Raw genomic sequence first — 18668 nt, forward strand, 5'->3', positions numbered from 1 at the left:
AGAGAAGGAGAGGAGGTGAAGAAGGAAAGGAGGCGTTAGAACAGGAAACGAGGCGGTAGAGAAGGAGAGGAGGTGAAGAAGGAAAGGAGGCATTATAACAGGAAACAAGGAGGTAGAGAAGGAAAGGAGGTGAAGAAGGAAAGGAGGCGTTAGAACAGGAAACGAGGAGGTAGAGAAGGAGAGGAGGTGAAGAAGGAAAGGAGGCGTTAGAACAGGAAACAAGGAGGTAGAGAAGGAGAGGAGGTGAAGAAGGAAAGGAGGCGTTAGAACAGGAAACGAGGTGGTAGAGAAGGAAAGGAGGTGAAGAAGGAAAGGAGGCGTTAGAACAGGAAACGAGGTGGTAGAGAAGGAAAGGAGGTGAAGAAGGAAAGGAGGCGTTAGAACAGGAAACAAGGCGGTAGAGAAGGAAAGGAGGTGAAGAAGGAAAGGAGGCATTATAACAGGAAACAAGGAGGTAGAGAAGGAGAGGAGGTGAAGAAGGAAAGGAGGCATTAGAACAGGAAACAAGGAGGTAGAGAAGGAAACAGGGCTGTGATGATTGACAGGTGTCTTGTCGTCCAATCAGAGAGCGCCACACGGTTTCCAGAGGAACCAGAAACTGGAGGTGGTCGACAGGAGGAACCCCATGTTGATCCGCGTCGCCACGGTAACAGATACAGAAGACTACAGGATAAAGGTACACGTGTCTGTCTACCTGTCTGTGTACCTGTCTGTGTACCTGTGTGATGTCATGAAGCGTGTGATAATGTCACCAGGTGTGTTCACCTGCAGGTTCATTATGACGGCTGGTCGCAGCAGTTTGACATCTGGAGCGACAGCGACCACTTTGACCTCCATCCTGTGGGCTGGTGTCAATGCACAGGACACCCCCTGGAGCCCCCCCAAGGTCAGACAGACGGGTAGAGAGAGAGACGGGTAGAGAGAGAGACGGGTAGAGAGAGAGACGGGTAGAGAGAGAGAGACGGGTAGAGAGAGAGATGGGTGGAGAGAGACGGGTAGAGAGAGAGAGACGGGTAGAGAGAGAGATGGGTGGAGAGAGAGACGGGTAGAGAGAGAGACGGGTAGAGAGAGACGGTCAGAGAGAGAGAGACGGGTGGAGAGAGAGACGGGTGGAGAGAGAGACGGGTGGAGAGAGAGACGGGTAGAGAGAGACGGGTGGAGAGAGAGACGGGTAGAGAGAGAGACGGGTGGAGAGAGAGACGGGTGGAGAGAGAGACGAGTAGAGAGAGAGAGACGGGTAGAGAGAGAAAGACGGGTAGAGAGAGAGATGGGTGGAGAGAGAGACGGGTGGAGAGAGAGAGAGATGGGTAGAGAGAGAGATGGGTGGAGAGAGAGATGGGTAGAGAGAGAGACGGGTAGAGAGAGAGACGGGTAGAGAGAGAAAGACGGGTAGAGAGAGAGATGGGTGGAGAGAGAGATGGGTGGAGAGAGAGACGGGTGGAGAGAGAGAGAGATGGGTAGAGAGAGAGATGGGTGGAGAGAGAGATGGGTAGAGAGAGAGACGGGTAGAGAGAGAGACGGGTAGAGAGAGAGAGACGGGTAGAGAGAGAGATGGGTGGAGAGAGAGACGGGTAGAGAGAGAGAGACGGGTAGAGAGAGAAAGACGGGTAGAGAGAGAGACGGGTAGAGAGAGAGACGGGTAGAGAGAGAGACGGGTAGAGAGAGAAAGACGGGTAGAGAGAGAGATGGGTGGAGAGAGAGATGGGTGGAGAGAGAGACGGGTAGAGAGAGAAAGACGGGTAGAGAGAGAGATGGGTAGAGAGAGAGACGGGTAGAGAGAGAGAGATGGGTGGAGAGAGAGACGGGTAGAGAGAGAGAGATAGGTGGAGAGAGAGAGACGGGTAGAGAGATTTTTTTTTGATTTTTAGAAAACCTTTATTTTACATAAAAAAACAAACAAACAAACAGAACATTGCACTTACTTCAAAACTAAATCAAACAACAAAAACAACCAAAAAAACCAAACGCAACGCTTCTGTCCGCTGGTGGTCCTGAGACCCCGTTTAAATGTCATAGTCCAGGTTTCTCCTCTTCTGGGCTGAGTCGCTCCTCAGGGTTGCGCCTGAGGGTCACTCCTCAGGGCCGCTCTTCCGGACTGCTCCTCCGTGCTGCTCCTCAGGGCCGCTCTTCTGGACTGCTCCTCCGTGCTGCTCGTCCGTGCTGCCCCTCTGGGCTGCTCCTCTGGGCTGCTCGTCCGGGCTGCTCCTCCGTGCTGCTCCTCCGGGCTGCTCCTCCGGATCTCCGGCCTCCTGTGCTTGGCTGTCAGCCTCCTCCTTCAGCCCTTTATTCACCACCGTCCTGATCTTCTGAAGTCTATAGATCTCCTGCCGTGTAAACCCTCTCCTCGTCTTGTTCTTCATATGAAGCCGGATAGATAGAATCAGCTTCGGCAGATCGGTGAAGTGCTTCTCCACTTCACACTTCCTATTCTTTGTGTCCTTGAGGAAATATTTCAGCCTGGCCAGACTATATTCCCTCTCACAGTCAGTGTCATCAGAGGACCCACTCTCTGCCACAGAGTAGTCGTCCATACTGGACTCAGACTCATACCCTTGGCCCACAGGTCCCTTTTTTTTTCTGCGAGCCTTCCTCGTCCCCCCCGGCCTTCCTCTTCAGAGGATGAAGCTTCTCCTCACCCTCCTCCATTTCCACCTCACTTTCTCCTTCCATGACCTGCCCACACTTTTCATTCCCTCCTCCTTCCTGCCCCCTACCCACCTCCACCTGTCCTCCAGTGCACCCCTGGCTGTCCTCCTGAATATGTGCCCCCCCCCCCCTGGGCCGCCCCTGCCCCCTCTTCTTCCACCTGCAGTACTACACCTGCCCTCTCCCCCTCCAATTCCTGGGCCACCTCAGCCCCTTCTTCTTCCTCTCCCTCCTCCTGCTGCTGACCCATCTCAGCCCCTTCTTCCTCTTCCTCCTGCTGCTGACCCATCTCAGCCCCTTCCTCTTCTTCTTCCTCCTGCTGCCCCACCTCTGCCCCTTCTGTGTTCACCTGCTTCCCTCCACTTCCCCTCTCTGTGCTCACCTGCTCCCCCCCACTTCCCCGCTCTGTGATCACCTGCTTCACCCCACCTGCCTCCTCCTGTTGCTGCTCCCGACCCCCCTCCGTGTCCTCTCCGTCTTTGGGGTCCCCCCTGGTGTCGTCCTGTCCACCAGCCTTCCTCCGAGGACAGGCCCTGCTCTGATGTCCTTCCCTCCCACAGTTAAAACACTTCATATTGTCAGTTTTTGCATAAATGATAAAAAGAGAGTTATCAGCTCTCACCGTGAAAGTGATGTCCAAGTCCTCGCTCCTGCCATGAAGCAGCATGAAGCATTGCCTCCTGTGTGACACCACGTGTTTCAATAGTGGAGAGCTGCTCCCAGAGGACATCTTCCTCACCTGGGACGTGACCCTCCCGTGCTTCGACAGCTCCCCCACCAGTACCTCGTCCTTCACGAACGGCGGTACGTTCGCCACCGTCACCCTCACCGCTGCCGTGACCAGGGGAGAGACGGGGACGTGTGTGTTGAACACCACGACACCGCTCTCCACCACCATGTTGACCTTGCTGACGCTGTCCAAGAACAAGACCACAGCTTTGTTCATCCGGGCAGCGGACTTCACGCTGCTGTAGCCCACCACCTCCCCCACCGCCAGACTGCAGTCTTCCACCGTGCACGGGAACACCGGCATAAGCCGAATCCCGTGCCTGCGTGTGAGCCAACTTAAGTCCATTTTGGCGTGCTAACTCCGCTAGCACGCCCGCCGCTAGCTCCCCGCTAGCCCGCCGTTAGCTCCCCGCTAGCCCGCCGTTAGCACGTCGTTAGCGCGCGCCGGCGGCTCACAAACACCCACACTCAACCCACCAAACCCCCCTCGTGCACACAGTACCCCACTCAACACCGACACATACACTGATCTACACTCACGAGACACACGGGAAAAAACACGGGAAAAAACACCGTCAACTCCGAACATGACGCTCTCCGCTCCCAACCTCCGACCTCACGCTCAGACAGAGAGAGAGAGAGAGAGAGAGGGAGGGAGAGAGAGATGGGTGGAGAGAGAGACGGGTAGAGAGAGATGGGTAGAGAGAGAGACGGGTGGAGAGAGAGACGGGTAGATAGTGAGACGGGTAGAGAGAGATGGGTAGAGAGAGATGGGTGGAGAGAGAGACGGGTAGAGAGAGAGATGGGTGGAGAGAGAGACGGGTAGAGAGAGAGAGACGGGTGGAGAGAGAGACGGGTAGAGAGAGAGAGACGGGTAGAGAGAGAGATGGGTGGAGAGAGACGGTCAGAGAGAGAGACGGGTGGAGAGAGAGACGGGTGGAGAGAGAGACGGGTAGATAGTGAGACGGGTAGAGAGAGATGGGTAGAGAGAGATGGGTGGAGAGAGAGACGGGTAGAGAGAGAGACGGGTAGAGAGAGATAGATGGGTGGAGAGAGAGACGGGTAGAGAGAGATGGGTGGAGAGAGAGACGGGTAGAGAGAGAGAGAGACGGGTAGAGAGAGAGATGGGTGGAGAGAGAGATGGGTGGAGAGAGAGACGGGTAGAGAGAGAGACGGGTAGAGAGAGAGAGATGGGTGGAGAGAGAGACGGGTAGAGAGAGAGAGACGGGTGGAGAGAGAGACGGGTAGAGAGAGAGAGACGGGTAGAGAGAGAGATGGGTGGAGAGAGACGGTCAGAGAGAGAGACGGGTGGAGAGAGAGACGGGTAGAGAGAGAGACATGTTATAAGATTCTAACGGTGTTCCTCACTGTGTGTGAGACAGGTTCCTCCCCCACGTCTCCTTCTCAGGGTGTCTGTCCCACTCGAGGCTGCAGAGGAGTCGGACACATTAAAGGAGCCAAATACAGCGGACACCACAGGTAATGACACACCTGAGTCACGCTGTCTAACCACAACCTCCCCTCAGAGGGCTTTACAATCTGTACACATAGACAGCCCTGACCTTTGACCTCACATCAGGAACAACTACCAAGAAAAAAAAGGATCCCTCTCCCTGGATGGACAGAAGCAATAGATGTCATGTGACCAGATGAACAATAGATGTCATGTGACCAGATGAACACTGGATGTCATGTGACCAGATGAACAATAGATGTCATGTGACCAGATGAACACTAGATGTCATGTGACCAGATGAACAATAGATGTCATGTGACCAGATGAACACTAGATGTCATGTGACCAGATGAACACTAGATGTCATGTGACCAGATGAACAATAGATGTCATGTGACCAGATGAACACTAGATGTCATGTGACCAGATGAACAATAGATGTCATGTGACCAGATGAACACTAGACGTCATGTGACCAGATGAACACTAGATGTCATGTGACCAGATGAACACTAGATGTCATGTGACCAGATGAACACTAGATGTCATGTGACCAGATGAACACTAGATGTCATGTGACCAGATGAACACTAGATGTCATGTGACCAGATGAACACTAGATGTCATGTGACCAGATGAACAATAGATGTCATGTGACCAGATGAACAATAGATATATGTATGAATGGACCTCCACAATCCATGAAACAGAAGGAGGTAGAGAGGGGGGGGGGGGATATCAGCAGGTCCATGGTAGGAGGCATCAGACACCTCCAGGTCCAATGGACCCTATGAGACGTGAAGTCACAACGACTCCGGGGAGGAAGCAGAGTTAATAAGGTGCAATGGAGAGATGTAAATTCACCCATAAGGAGAGAGAGAAGAGGAGATAGGTGCTCAGTGTATCCTAAAACATCCCCCAGCAGCCTATAAGCCTATAGCAGCATATCAAGGGGCTGGACCAGGGCAAACCTGATTCAGCCCTAACTATAAGGGCTATTAAAGAGGAAAGTCTTAAGTCTGTTCTTAAATGAGGTGACTGTGTCTGCCTCCAGGACTGAAAGTGGAAGCTGGTTCCATAAAAGAGGAGCTTGATAACTGAAGGCTCTGGCTCCCATCCTACTTTTTAGGACTCTAGGAACCACAAGTAGCCCCGCATTTAGTGAGCAGCTCTCTAGTGGAGCAATATGGTACTACAAGCTCCTTAAGATATGATGGTGCATCACCAATCAAGGCTTTGTAGGTGAGGAGAAGAATTTTAAATGTGATTCTTGATTTTACAGGGAGCCAGTGCAGAGCAGCTAATACAGGAGTCATGTGATCTCTTTTCTTAGTTTTTGTGAGTACACGAGCTGCAGCATTCTGGATCAACTGGAGGGATTTAAGAGACTTATTAGAGCAGCCTGATAATAAGGAGTTGTAGTAATCTAGTCTGGAAGTAACAAACGTGTGAACCAGCTTATCTGCATCTTTTTGAGACAAGATTAGCTTAACGTGGAGTTAAAGGACAAGTCTGGGTCAAAGATAACTAGAGATTCTTTACAGTGGTGTTGGATGCCAGGGCAATGCCATCTACAGAAACCACATCACCAGATCATTGATCTCTGAGGTGTTCAGGGCCAGTAAAATAACTTCAGTTTTGTCTGAGTTTAACATCAGGAAGTTGCAGGTCATCCATGTTTTTATGTCTTTAAGACATTCTTGAATTTTAGCGAGCTGGTTGGTCTCCTCTGGTTTGATCCATAGATATAATTGAGTATCATCTGCATAGTAATGAAAGTTTATGGAGTGTTTCCTGATAATGTTGCCCAAAGGAAGCATATATAAGGTAAATAACATTGGTCCAAGCACAGAACCTTGCGTTTTCTTTCTGCCGAGTCACGTTTTCTTTCTGCCGAGTCACGTTTTCTTTCTGCCGAGTCACGTTTTCTTTCTGCCGAGTCACGTTTTCTTTCTGCCGAGTCACGTTTTCTTTCTGCCGAGTCACGTTTTCTAACTGTCTTCTAGCTTGCTATCTGCTGAGTCACGTTTGTCGCCCTTCCCAGTGCCTTCGGGTGTCCGTACTCGGACATTAATATGCGTAAGGAGGTGCTGCTTCCTGATAGGCTGGGAGGAGAGCGAGTCATCACCCTCGTACCTGTCACCATGTATCACCACGGTAACCAGTCAGAAAGGTAACCATAGTCCGCTTTTTTCGTTAAATGATTCATTTATTATTTGCACATAACTCTTTATAATCTTTGTTAAAAAATAAATTACAGCATGAAGACATCTCCCCTTTTATTCATTTAATTAATTAATTAATTAATTAATTAATTATTGATTAATTAATTGATTGAATTGATTGATTCATGAAGCTGTCTGTCTTTTAGGAGTGTCCTGGTGAAGACGGAGGCCAGAGACAAAACTCTGCTGCTTCCTCTAGGGAAGAGGAGGAGACTGACAGACAGGTGAGAGGGACAGACAGGTGAGACTGACAGACAGGTGAGAGGGACAGACAGGTGAGACTGACAGACAGGTGAGAGGGACAGACAGGTGAGACTGACAGACAGGTGAGAGGGACAGACAGGTGAGACTGACAGACAGGTGAGAGGGACAGACAGGTGAGACTGACAGACAGGTGAGAGGGACAGACAGGTGAGACTGACAGACAGGTGAGAGGGACAGACAGGTGAGAGGGACAGACAGGTGAGACTGACAGACAGGTGAGAGGGACAGACAGGTGAGACTGACAGACAGGTGAGACTGACAGACAGGTGAGAGGGACAGACAGGTGAGACTGACAGACAGGTGAGAGGGACAGACAGGTGAGACTGACAGACAGGTGAGAGGGACAGACAGGTGAGACTGACAGACAGGTGAGAGGGACAGACAGGTGAGAGGGACAGACAGGTGAGAGGGACAGACAGGTGAGACTGACAGACAGGTGAGAGGGACAGACAGGTGAGAGGGACAGACGGGTGAGAGGGCTTCATATATATATAGATATATATCTATATCTATATATATATAGTTATATTCATTATGTATGTGTGTATATATATATATATATTATGTGTGTATATATATATATAGTTATATACATAATGTATATAACTCCTTCACCACTGACACTAACAGCTGGAGAGTGATCAGTTCGTACTCATTGATTAGTTTAATGATCGATTCTGTCAACCCACTCATAATAATTGATCATTAATCAATCAATAACAAATCAATTATTCATCATGAATCAAGGGTTAAATAATCGATCAATAATGGATCATTATTGATCATTAACCCGACCAATAATGATCGATAATCATTGGTTCAGGAATGGCTCACTCAATAAAACTTTCTGTCTTTATTTCTTAATGAATCTGTTCCTCCACTGGCTCCGCCCCCAGACTGTTCCAACCAACCAAATTCCTCTGTGTGAAACAGGAAGAGGAGGAGCTTCACATCACTCCAGGTACAGTAGACACGCTTAGGAAAGGAGCTTCAACGCTTCCTTTCCTAAGGAAAGGAGATAACGCCCCCCCCCATGCCTACTACTCATTATTCACCCGTTCTGCATATTACATTTAAGAATTTAAATAATAATAAAGGAAATAAAAATGAAAAAAATAAACTGAATGGAATTTAATTGAGTCGACAACATTTAAAGTTTAACATTGTTTTCATAAAGAGATTCATGATGCATAAGAAGAGATTTAACTTATTTGTTTTTATTTACTTTAAACATGTAACAAATAAGTAACAAAACAATAAAATGAACAATAAGTATAAACAAATCAAACAAAATGATTAAAATATATTTAGTATATTACATGTTTGTAGTTTCGTTGGCAGTGATGTATGAACTCTCGAGGTCTAGGAGAAGTGGTGAGGAAAGGAGACAAGGAATGATCAGTCTGAACCGCCAGGTACAGGTGTGTTGATGATGATGCGTTCAGGCGTCCTCGTAATAGTGAGCTCTATCTCTCCCCTCATTGTGTTTCCATAGAAACAGCCGATGAAGTGGCTGTTTCCATGGAGACGGCTCACCATGGTAACGGCGGTGTTGGTTGTGATGGACTGCGGGCTCTCAGCTCACATGATGCCTGTCTCACTGCTCAGTGGGGTGAGACAGGTTCTGAACCAGAACCACAACGCTGCAAATCCTAGTCCCGATGAGAGACTTGTTTCTCTGACCTGTCTGTCTCTCTGACCTGTCTGTCTCTCCATCAGCAGAGTCCCTCCACCAGTCTGTCTTCCTGTCGGCCATGTCGCCGCAGCCCGGCCGCGACCTGTCTCACTCTCTCTGCTGGGAGCAACACCGCAAACTGCTGCCGGGCATCTCGGGAGTCCAAGCGGAGACGGTCCACCACTGGAGCGTCCAGCAGGTCAGAGAGACCTCTAACCCGTCTGTCTCCCTCTCTAACCCGTCTGTCTCCCTCTAACCTGTTTCACTCTCTCTAACCCGTCTGTCTCTCTGCAGGTATCAGACTTCATCGAGTCTCTTCCTGGTTGTGAAGAACAAGCCAAACAGTTCAGAGACGAGGTGAGACGACCAATCAGCTGCTGTAGATTTACCTCATCATTGAACCTGCTCTGATCTCATTGGTTCCTGCTTCTGTCCGTCTAGCAAATCGATGGGCGGGCCTTCCTTCTACTTACCCAACGGGACATCGTCAGGATCATGTCAATCAAACTTGGTCCCGCTCTCAAAATTTACAACTCCATCCTGATGTTCAAACATGCCGAGAACCGGAGCCAATCAGACGCCGAGGACCGGAGCCAATCAGACGCCGAGAACCGGAGCCAATCAGACGCCGAGGACCGGAGCCAATCAGACGCCGAGGACCGGAGCCAATCAGACGCCGAGAACCGGAGCCAATCAGACGCCGAGGACCGGAGCCAATCAGACGCCGAGGACCGGAGCCAATCAGACGCCGAGAACCGGAGCCAATCAGACGCCGAGGACCGGAGCCAATCAGACGCCGTGGACCGGAGCCAATCAGACGCCGAGAACCGGAGCCAATCAGACGCCGTGGACCGGAGCCAATCAGACGCCGTGGACCGTAGCCAATCAGACGCCGAGGACCGTAGCCAATCAGACGCCGTGGACCACAGCCAATCAGACGCCGAGGACCGGAGCCAATCAGACGCCGAGGACCGGAGCCAATCGCACGCTGAGGACCGGAGCCAATCAGACGCTGAGGACCGGAGCCAATCAGACGCTGAGGACCGGAGCCAATCAGACGCCGTGGACCAGAGCCAATCGCACGCTGAGGACCGGAGCCAATCAGACGCTGAGGACCGGAGCCAATCAGACGCCGTGGACCGGAGCCAATCAGACGCCGAGGACCGGAGCCAATCAGACGCTGAGGACCGGAGCCAATCAGACGGAGCCCATCAGACGCGTTTAGCGTCAGCAGAATGAAGAAACACCTGAAAACACAAAGACGTTTACAATGTTCTTAAAGTTTTCTTAATTTTTCCACAAAGAAAACCTTGAATCTCTTTGAACGCATGAATGTTGCCAGCTGATTGTCTGAGACCTTAAAAAAACCACTAAAACACAGGAAGTTGATTTCTAATTTATATTTCTGATAAATAATTCTGTGAAAACATATTTTTGTTAACAACTTCATATTACAAGAGACCAGGCTGCAGAATCAGGTAAACAAAAATAAAATAACATGTTAATACATGTGGATTAAAAAGCCATTTACTAAAGAAAAATTTGAATGTGAGATTAATATGACAAAGATTCTCATATTAATAAAAACAATAACGTGTCTCATGTTAACCTGAAAGGGTCTTATGTATGAATAAATAAACAAGTGTCTTTATTAGTTTATTATTGCATAAAATGTTTAAATGATGTAAAGGCTCATGATAATGAGTTAGTTTTAAAATTACACAGAAAAGTTCTTAAATTTATTAAATTATGAGAAAATGTTTGAGAAAGTGTAATCTGATCTTTTTAATATTATAAGATATTAAGAACGTAATACTTCTGGCCATCAGAAGCTCTAGTTTTTATGAATCTAGGGGCTCATGAATACACGGCTCACAGGTAACGCTCGATGACATCATGCTGTGGCTCCGCCCCCACTAATGACACTTTAAAGACAGAACAATATGACGTCATTGTCCCCAGAACTCAGGATTTCACTTCTTAGACTGTTGGATGCAGGTCTGTCACTTCCTGTCAACATTCAGAAGCCCCGCCTCCTCTGCTGTGATTGGTCACTTTGTGAAGGGCGACAACATCAGCTTTATATTTATAATTGTATTCTGTGTAGTATTATGAAGAGTATCTATTGTATCTCTAGATTTCTATTATAGAGTTTATAAATATATATATTTGTATTGTTTCTCTGCCTCAGTCAGTCCTGCTCGGACTCCTCCTCCTTGGTGATGTCACTGTGATGTCACACTGCTGCACATGCTCAGTCTGGTGTGTTCATGTTTGTTTTCTTTGCTGTTTGTGTCCGTGTTTGATGAAATGAATAAAGTTTCTCTTGAAGCAGAGACGTTGAGGCGACCTTTGTGACCTTGAACATCTACTGAACCTGAAGCATCGTGATCCACCGATTCTTTGGCAGACCCTGGTCTCTGCTGGTCTCTGTGCTGGTCTCTGTGCTGGGGGGACCACAGGATGAAGTCTGGTCCACAGAGGTTTTGGGGATACCAGGGGTCGAGACTGAGGTCTTCCTCCAGTTGACAATCAGCAGCTCTGGTGTTCAGGTCCACGTAGAGATCTGATCCGTCAAGACCCTGATCCGTAGAGATCTGATCTGTCAAGACCCTGGTCCGTCAAGAGCCTGATCCGTAGAGACCCTGATCCATAAACACCCTGATCCTTAGAGACCCTGATCCAGAGTCTCTGGAGGGGTCAGACAGCTTGTCTCACTGCTTTGATCTTCCTCCTTTGTCTTCACCACACAATCCACTGCTCTCCTGGTTCTGGTCCTCACAGAGTCCTGATCTGGGGGAACTGTGTTAAAGTCCTCCAGAATATCAACACAGAAACTAATTATTCAGATGCCGCAGAGCTGCTCTGATTCCGTATCCTAGCAACAGCAGCATCCCAGAATCAGAGGACAGAGAGGAGGATTCACAGCAGATCCAGGATCAGAGAGACAGACGGAGAGACAGACAGGTTAGTGTGAAGCGTGTTTCCTGTCTGGGGGAATTAATGATGATGAAGACGGTGACCTTCAGAATCTATTAATCCTGTTTTCTACATCGACGTGAAGCGGGACGTCTGATTGGTTAACGAGGACGTGAAGCGGGACGTCTGATTGGTTAACGAGGACGTGAAGCGGGACGTCTGATTGGTTAACGAGGACGTGAAGCGGGACGTCTGATTGGTTAACGAGGAATCGATCACCAAAATAATGAAAAAATAATGTTTGTGGAAGTCAGTGTTTGAGATAACTTTGACAGACAGCTGGAGAGACAAACAGGTTTACAGGGACAGACAGGTGGAGAGACAGACAGGTAGTGTGGTGTTAGTGGGAGGAACCTGTCTCTCTAGAGAAGGAAATTCATTTACACTCAACATCACTGCAGAACAGAGAGAGAGAGAGAGAGAGAGAGAGAGAGAGAGAGAGAGAGAGAGAGAGAGAGAGAGAGAGAGAGAGAGAGAGAGAGAGAGAGAGAGAGAGAGAGAGAGAGAGAGAGAGAGAGAGAGAGAGAGAGAGAGAGAGAGAGAGAGATAAAGACGAGGAAGCATCGGAGGATGATGAAGATGAAGAGAAAAGAGGCGAAACATGAAGCGACCGGCGCTCCAACGGTGAGATGCTGATTGATTAATATGCTGCATATCAATCGACTACACCAGTGTTCTAGTACTGATCAATACTGATCAATGCTGACAGATATATGAGGATCAATACTGTTGATCAGTAGTGATTATCAATACTGTCTTCTGTGCTCTCTCTGTATGTTATTGATGAACTGAAGGATTGATTGCTATTGATCAGTATATCGATAGTTGTCGGAGGTGGAGGAGGTACACAGAGACTCCTTTGGAGGAGCAGCAATGCATGTTGGGTAATGTAGTCGCTGTAGCTCTTTTGTTTGTTCTTTGTCTCTTTGTTGTAGATTTGTGTCTTTGAGCGACTTTATTGTCCCGAAAGGGAGATTTATCTTCACAGCACTGAACACGTCCTAATGTGAGGTTGTCTTGTGTCTTTGAGGTTGTTTTGTGTCTCTGAGGTTGTTTTGTGTCTCTGTGGTCGTCTTTTGTCTCTGTGGTCGTCTTGTGTCTCTGAGGTTGTTTTGTGTCTCTGTGGTCGTCTTTTGTCTCTGTGGTCGTCTTGTGTCTCTGAGGTTGTTTTGTGTCTCTGTGGTCGTCTTTTGTCTCTGTAGTTGTCTTGTGTCTCTGAGGTTGTTTTGTGTCTCTGTGGTCGTCTTGTGTCTTTGTAGTTGTTTTGTGTCTCTGAGGTTGTCTTGTGTCTCTGAGGTTGTCTTGTGTCTCTGAGGTTGTTTTGTGTCTCTGTGGTCGTCTTGTGTCTCTGTAGTTGTTTTGTGTCTCTGAGGTTGTCTTGTGTCTCTGAGGTTGTCGTCTTGTGTCTCTGAGGTTGTTTTGTGTCTCTGAGGTTGTTTTGTGTCTCTGTGGTCGTCTTGTGTCTCTGTAGTTGTTTTGTGTCTCTGAGGTTGTCTTGTGTCTCTGTGGTCGTCTTGTGTCTCTGAGGTTGTCTTGTGTCTCTGTGGTCGTCTTGTGTCTCTGAGGTTGTCTTGTGTCTCTGTAGTTGTTTTGTGTCTCTGAGGTTGTCTTGTGTCTCTGTGGTCGTCTTGTGTCTCTGTGGTCTTCTTGTGTCTCTGAGGTTGTCTTGTGTCTCTGAGGTTGTCTTGTGTCTCTGAGGTTGTCTTGTGTCTCTGTAGTTGTTTTGTGTCTCTGAGGTTGTCTTGTGTCTCTGAGGTTGTTTTGTGTCTCTGAGGTTGTCTTGTGTCTCTGTGGTCGTTTTGTGTCTCTGTGGTCGTTTTGTGTCTCTGAGGTTGTTTTGTGTCTCTGAGGTTGTCTTGTGTCTCTGAGGTTGTCTTGTGTCTCTGTGGTCGTCTTGTGTCTCTGTGGTCGTCTTGTGTCTCTGTGGTCGTCTTGTGTCTCTGTGGTCGTCTTGTGTCTCTGAGGTTGTTTTGTGTCTCTGAGGTTGTCTTGTGTCTCTGTAGTTGTTTTGTGTCTCTGAGGTTGTTTTGTGTCTCTGAGGTTGTTTTGTGTCTCTGAGGTTGTCTTGTGTCTCTGAGGTCGTCTTGTGTCTCTGAGGTTGTTTTGTGTCTCTGAGGTTGTCTTGTGACTCTGTAGTTGTTTTGTGTCTCTGAGGTTGTCTTGTGTCTCTGTGGTTGTTTTGTGTCTCTGTGGTCGTCTTGTGTCTCTGTAGTTGTTTTGTGTCTCTGAGGTTGTTTTGTGTCTCTGTAGTTGTTTTGTGTCTCTGTGGTCGTCTTGTGTCTCTGAGGTTGTTTTGTGTCTCTGAGGTTGTTTTGTGTCTCTGAGGTTGTCTTGTGTCTCTGTGGTCTTCTTGTGTCTCTGTAGTTGTTTTGTGTCTCTGAGGTTGTTTTGTGTCTCTGTAGTTGTTTTGTGTCTGAGGTTGTCTTGTGTCTCTGTGGTCTTCTTGTGTCTCTGAGGTTGTCTTGTGTCTCTGTGGTTGTCTTGTGTCTCTGTGGTCTTCTTGTGTCTCTGAGGTTGTCTTGTGTCTCTGTGGTCGTCTTGTGTCTTTGTAGTTGTTTTGTGTCTGAGGTTTTCTTGTGTCTCTGTGGTCGTCTTGTGTCTCTGAGGTTGTTTTGTGTCTCTGTGGTCGTCTTGTGTCTCTGAGGTTGTCTTGTGTCTCTGTGGTCTTCTTGTGTCTCTGTGGTCTTGTGTCTCTGAGGTTGTTTTGTGTCTCTGAGGTTGTTTTGTGTCTCTGTAGTTGTTTTGTGTCTCTGTGGTCGTCTTGTGTCTCTGAGGTTGTCTTGTGTCTCTGAGGTTGTTTTGTGTCTCTGAGGTTGTCTTGTGTCTCTGTGGTCGTCTTGTGTCTCTGAGGTTGTCTTGTGTCTCTGTGGTCGTCTTGTGTCTCTGAGGTTGTTTTGTGTCTCTGAGGTTGTCTTGTGTCTCTGTAGTTGTTTTGTGTCTCTGAGGTCGTCTTGTGTCTCTGAGGTTGTTTTGTGTCTCTGAGGTTGTCTTGTGTCTCTGAGGTTGTCTTGTGTCTCTGAGGTTGTCTTGTGTCTCTGAGGTTGTTTTGTGTCTCTGAGGTTGTTTTGTGTCTCTGAGGTTGTTTTGTGTCTCTGAGGTTGTTTTGTGTCTCTGTGGTCGTCTTGTGTCTCTGAGGTTGTTTTGTGTCTCTGAGGTTGTTTTGTGTCTCTGAGGTCGTCTTGTGTCTCTGAGGTTGTTTTGTGTCTCTGAGGTTGTCTTGTGTCTCTGAGGTTGTCTTGTGTCTCTGTGGTCGTCTTGTGTCTCTGAGGTTGTTTTGTGTCTCTGAGGTTGTTTTGTGTCTCTGAGGTTGTTTTGTGTCTCTGTGGTCGTCTTGTGTCTCTGAGGTTGTTTTGTGTCTCTGAGGTTGTTTTGTGTCTCTGAGGTCGTCTTGTGTCTCTGAGGTTGTTTTGTGTCTCTGAGGTTGTCTTGTGTCTCTGAGGTTGTTTTGTGTCTCTGAGGTTGTTTTGTGTCTCTGAGGTTGTTTTGTGTCTCTGAGGTCGTCTTGTGTCTCTGAGGTTGTTTTGTGTCTCTGAGGTTGTTTTGTGTCTCTGAGGTCGTCTTGTGTCTCTGTGGTCGTCTTGTGTCTCTGAGGTCGTCTTGTGTCTCTGAGGTTGTTTTGTGTCTCTGAGGTTGTTTTGTGTCTCTGAGGTTGTCTTGTGTCTCTGAGGTTGTTTTGTGTCTCTGAGGTCGTCTTGTGTCTCTGAGGTTGTTTTGTGTCTCTGAGGTCGTCTTGTGTCTCTGAGGTTGTTTTGTGTCTCTGAGGTTGTTTTGTGTCTCTGTGGTCGTTTTGTGTCTCTGAGGTTGTTTTGTGTCTCTGAGGTTGTTTTGTGTCTCTGAGGTCGTCTTGTGTCTCTGAGGTTGTTTTGTGTCTCTGAGGTTGTTTTGTGTCTCTGTGGTCGTTTTGTGTCTCTGAGGTTGTCTTGTGTCTCTGTGGTCGTCTTGTGTCTCTGAGGTTGTTTTGTGTCTCTGAGGTTGTTTTGTGTCTCTGAGGTCGTCTTGTGTCTCTGAGGTTGTTTTGTGTCTCTGAGGTTGTTTTGTGTCTCTGTGGTCGTTTTGTGTCTCTGTAGTTGTTTTGTGTCTCTGTGTGTTTCTGAGGGTTTTTTTTGTCCAGTAATCACAAGATAACCAGCCTGTCTCTCTCTCTCTCCCTCTACCTGTGTGTCTCTCTCTCTACCTGTCTCTCTCTCTCTCTCCCTCTACCTGTCTCTCTCTCTGCCTGTCTCTCTCTCTCCCTTTCTTTTTGTGTGTGTCTCTCTCTCTCTCTCTCTGCCTGTCTGTCTCTCTACTTGTCTCTATCCCTCTACCTGTCTCTCCTACAGGAAGTTGGTGACTGAGTCCAGTTGAGGTGGCAGTGGGCGGGGCTTAGCCTGCTCAGCCACCGTCTGATTGGTGGGTGGTGATGATCGCGACTGGCGGCCTCCTGCGGATCAACGCACGACGACAGGACTCACTGAGGTCCAAACCACACAAAGCACACACACACAAGAAGAAGAACAAGAGGTGAGACACACACACACACACACAGGGATGTCACCTGCCTGGACACAATGATGTCACTTCCTGCCCCCTCAGGAGGAACGAGGTGGTGGTGGTGAAGGGAAAGTTGAAGCTGTTTTCAGTCTCGGGTCTCGTGGCGGCGCTGGGCATCCTGGTCCTCCTGGTGGGCGTGGTCATGGCGGCTCTGGGCTACTGGCCTCGAGAAGGACTCTTCTACAGCGCTCAGCCCCAGGAGGCTACCGCCATGGCTTTGGTGTCCTCCAGCAGATCCACACCTGCTGAGGCTCAGGTGGGGTCCAGGATCACTTCGGAATGAGTCTTTATTCAGACGGTCTTCTAAACCAGATGTTTTGTTTCTCTAACGGCTTCCAGGGAGAAGAGGAGGTGAGGAGACACCGAGGAGGAGGAGGAGGAGGAGGAGGAGGAGGATTCAACCGGACTGAAACCGTCAACAGGACCACGGGACGGCTTTCACGAGGCTTCCTGAAGGACTTTCTGGACAGGTAAAGTCTAGTCTGAAGCTGTGGCGGGGTGAGTAGTACTTGTAGAAGTGTCAAGTGGTTTTACATGTAAAAGTACCTTCGATTTACTTTTACACCTGATAACAGAACTTGGCCTGAAGATGGTTAGAGACGGAGCCGTCTGGACACCGTGGGGGTCCTGGAGGGCCTTCTAGTCTTTTAGGACTTTCTGGGTTCTTTACTTTCCTCTAAAGAGACAGATATGTCCCTCATGAGGGGGTGGAGACCAAACACGGAGCGGATACAGAATATTGGACTGGCTGTCTCTGATTGGCTGTATTACATGTCTCTGCAGGTATCTGTGCTCTGATAGGCTGAAGGTCTTCGGTCCTCTCATCATGGGCATCGGGATCTTCCTCTTCATCTGTGCGAACGCCGTCTTGCACGAAAACCGGGACAAGAAGACCAAAGTCATCAACCTGCGAGACATTTACTCCACTGTCATCGACCTCCACGGCCTCCGCAAGCCCAACGTCTCCTGCGCCTCCTCCGCCCGCTGCTCCTCCACCAACCCCCCCAACGGCCTCGTCAACTACGTCCAATCAAAGAGCCTGGAGGCCAAACCCAGGACTTGCCCCGCCTCCTTACTGAGCAGGAGGGAGGGAGGTGGAGGAGGTGGAGGTGGAGGAGGTGGAGGAGGACGACAGGTCAGTGTTGGAGGTGGAGGAGACGCAGTGTTCAGTATCTCCCAGGAGCAGCCGGACGCTCTTCCTCCCCCCTCCGCCCACAGACTCTTCCTCCCCCCCAGCTTCAGCCCCCGCCATCCCTCCACCTGCTGGACCTCGCTGCAGAAGGAGGCACTCAGCTCCTTCACCTTACCCTTGCGCAGCCCACGGTCCTCCTTCGCCCCCAGGAGGCACTCGGCCCAGGAGGGGGTGGGCGGGAGCTGGGCCACAGGAGGCGAGGAGGAGGAGGAGGAGGAGGAACCTGCATGTGCACCTCCTCTGTGCTCCTCCACTCCAGCAGCTTCCTGCAGCTTCCTGCCAGGAGGCTCCCAGGCCCTGCTCCTCCTCTCCTCCTCCTCCCTCTCCCCTTCCCACCTGTCGCTATCCTCCCTGTCTCACCTCCTCTCCTCCTCCTCGTCCGTGCCGGCCCCCCCCTGCAGGAGGCTCAGCACGCTGAGCCACGGAGAGGAGGAATTGTTTGAGTCCACCGAGATGATGTCATCACGCCGCGTGACATCACAGGGGTCGGGGGAAGTGACATCACAGGGGAAGGACTCCAACAGGGAGAAGCTGAGGATGATCTCTCAGGCGGAGCTGACGATGTGACTGATGACATCACCATGACATCATCGATCACACCAGGAAGTAGCAATAAGGAGTCTTACAGACGAATGAATGAAGCACAACGTTTCTCTTGTTTTACTTCAAACTGCCTGCTTATTATACGACACGAGAGAATGTTTTAATATGCCGTCATCGGGTATATTTGTGTCTAAGTAGTATTTTATGTATTATGTGGAAGCCTGACGAAAGACGCCACTGAAGGTCACTTCCTGTTTTTAAAGTCGTCACGGAACACAGATCTATTTATTTAAATGAATATATTCAAAAGATTAAACTGTGACCCTGAAATGTTAGACATCGTTCATCACTTCAATATGAATGATCCACCCAACATCTCCATCAGCATGACGCTATTCATATAATATAATATAACATAACCTGAGCTTG

The 18668-nt window shown here is 49.0% G+C and overlaps 2 protein-coding genes across 9 annotated transcripts in view; both read left to right on the plus strand.

The window, feature by feature from the left end:
- LOC117749458 (lethal(3)malignant brain tumor-like protein 4) overlaps positions 1–11331 on the plus strand; it is a 58465-nt gene extending 47134 nt beyond the window's left edge. For 2 of the 8 annotated variants that reach the window (XM_034560012.1, XM_034560017.1), the window contains 10 exons: positions 566–676; positions 772–886; positions 4758–4854; positions 6876–7004; positions 7203–7280; positions 8217–8281; positions 8816–8932; positions 9040–9194; positions 9290–9352; positions 9437–11331. In XM_034560012.1, the coding sequence (XP_034415903.1) occupies positions 566–676; positions 772–886; positions 4758–4854; positions 6876–7004; positions 7203–7280; positions 8217–8281; positions 8816–8932; positions 9040–9194; positions 9290–9352; positions 9437–10234 (1728 nt within the window). In that variant the 3' untranslated portion in view covers positions 10235–11331. The remainder of the gene's footprint in view (positions 1–565; positions 677–771; positions 887–4757; positions 4855–6875; positions 7005–7202; positions 7281–8216; positions 8282–8815; positions 8933–9039; positions 9195–9289; positions 9353–9436) is intronic. The other 6 variants (XM_034560013.1, XM_034560015.1, XM_034560016.1 and 3 more) reach the window with 6 other exon arrangements.
- Positions 11332–16373: 5042 nt separating this feature from the next.
- Positions 16374–18263, plus strand: LOC117749871 (transmembrane protein 200C-like). The gene is made up of 5 exons (XM_034560688.1): positions 16374–16474; positions 16547–16760; positions 16844–16974; positions 17288–17892; positions 17959–18263. The coding sequence occupies exons 1-5, from the start codon at positions 16374–16376 to the stop codon at positions 18261–18263; spliced, it is 1356 nt and encodes a 451-aa protein (XP_034416579.1).
- Positions 18264–18668: the final 405 nt, after the last annotated feature.

The sequence above is a fragment of the Cyclopterus lumpus genome, chromosome 20, assembly GCF_009769545.1.
Source record: "Cyclopterus lumpus isolate fCycLum1 chromosome 20, fCycLum1.pri, whole genome shotgun sequence".
Classification (NCBI taxonomy): domain Eukaryota; kingdom Metazoa; phylum Chordata; class Actinopteri; order Perciformes; family Cyclopteridae; genus Cyclopterus; species Cyclopterus lumpus.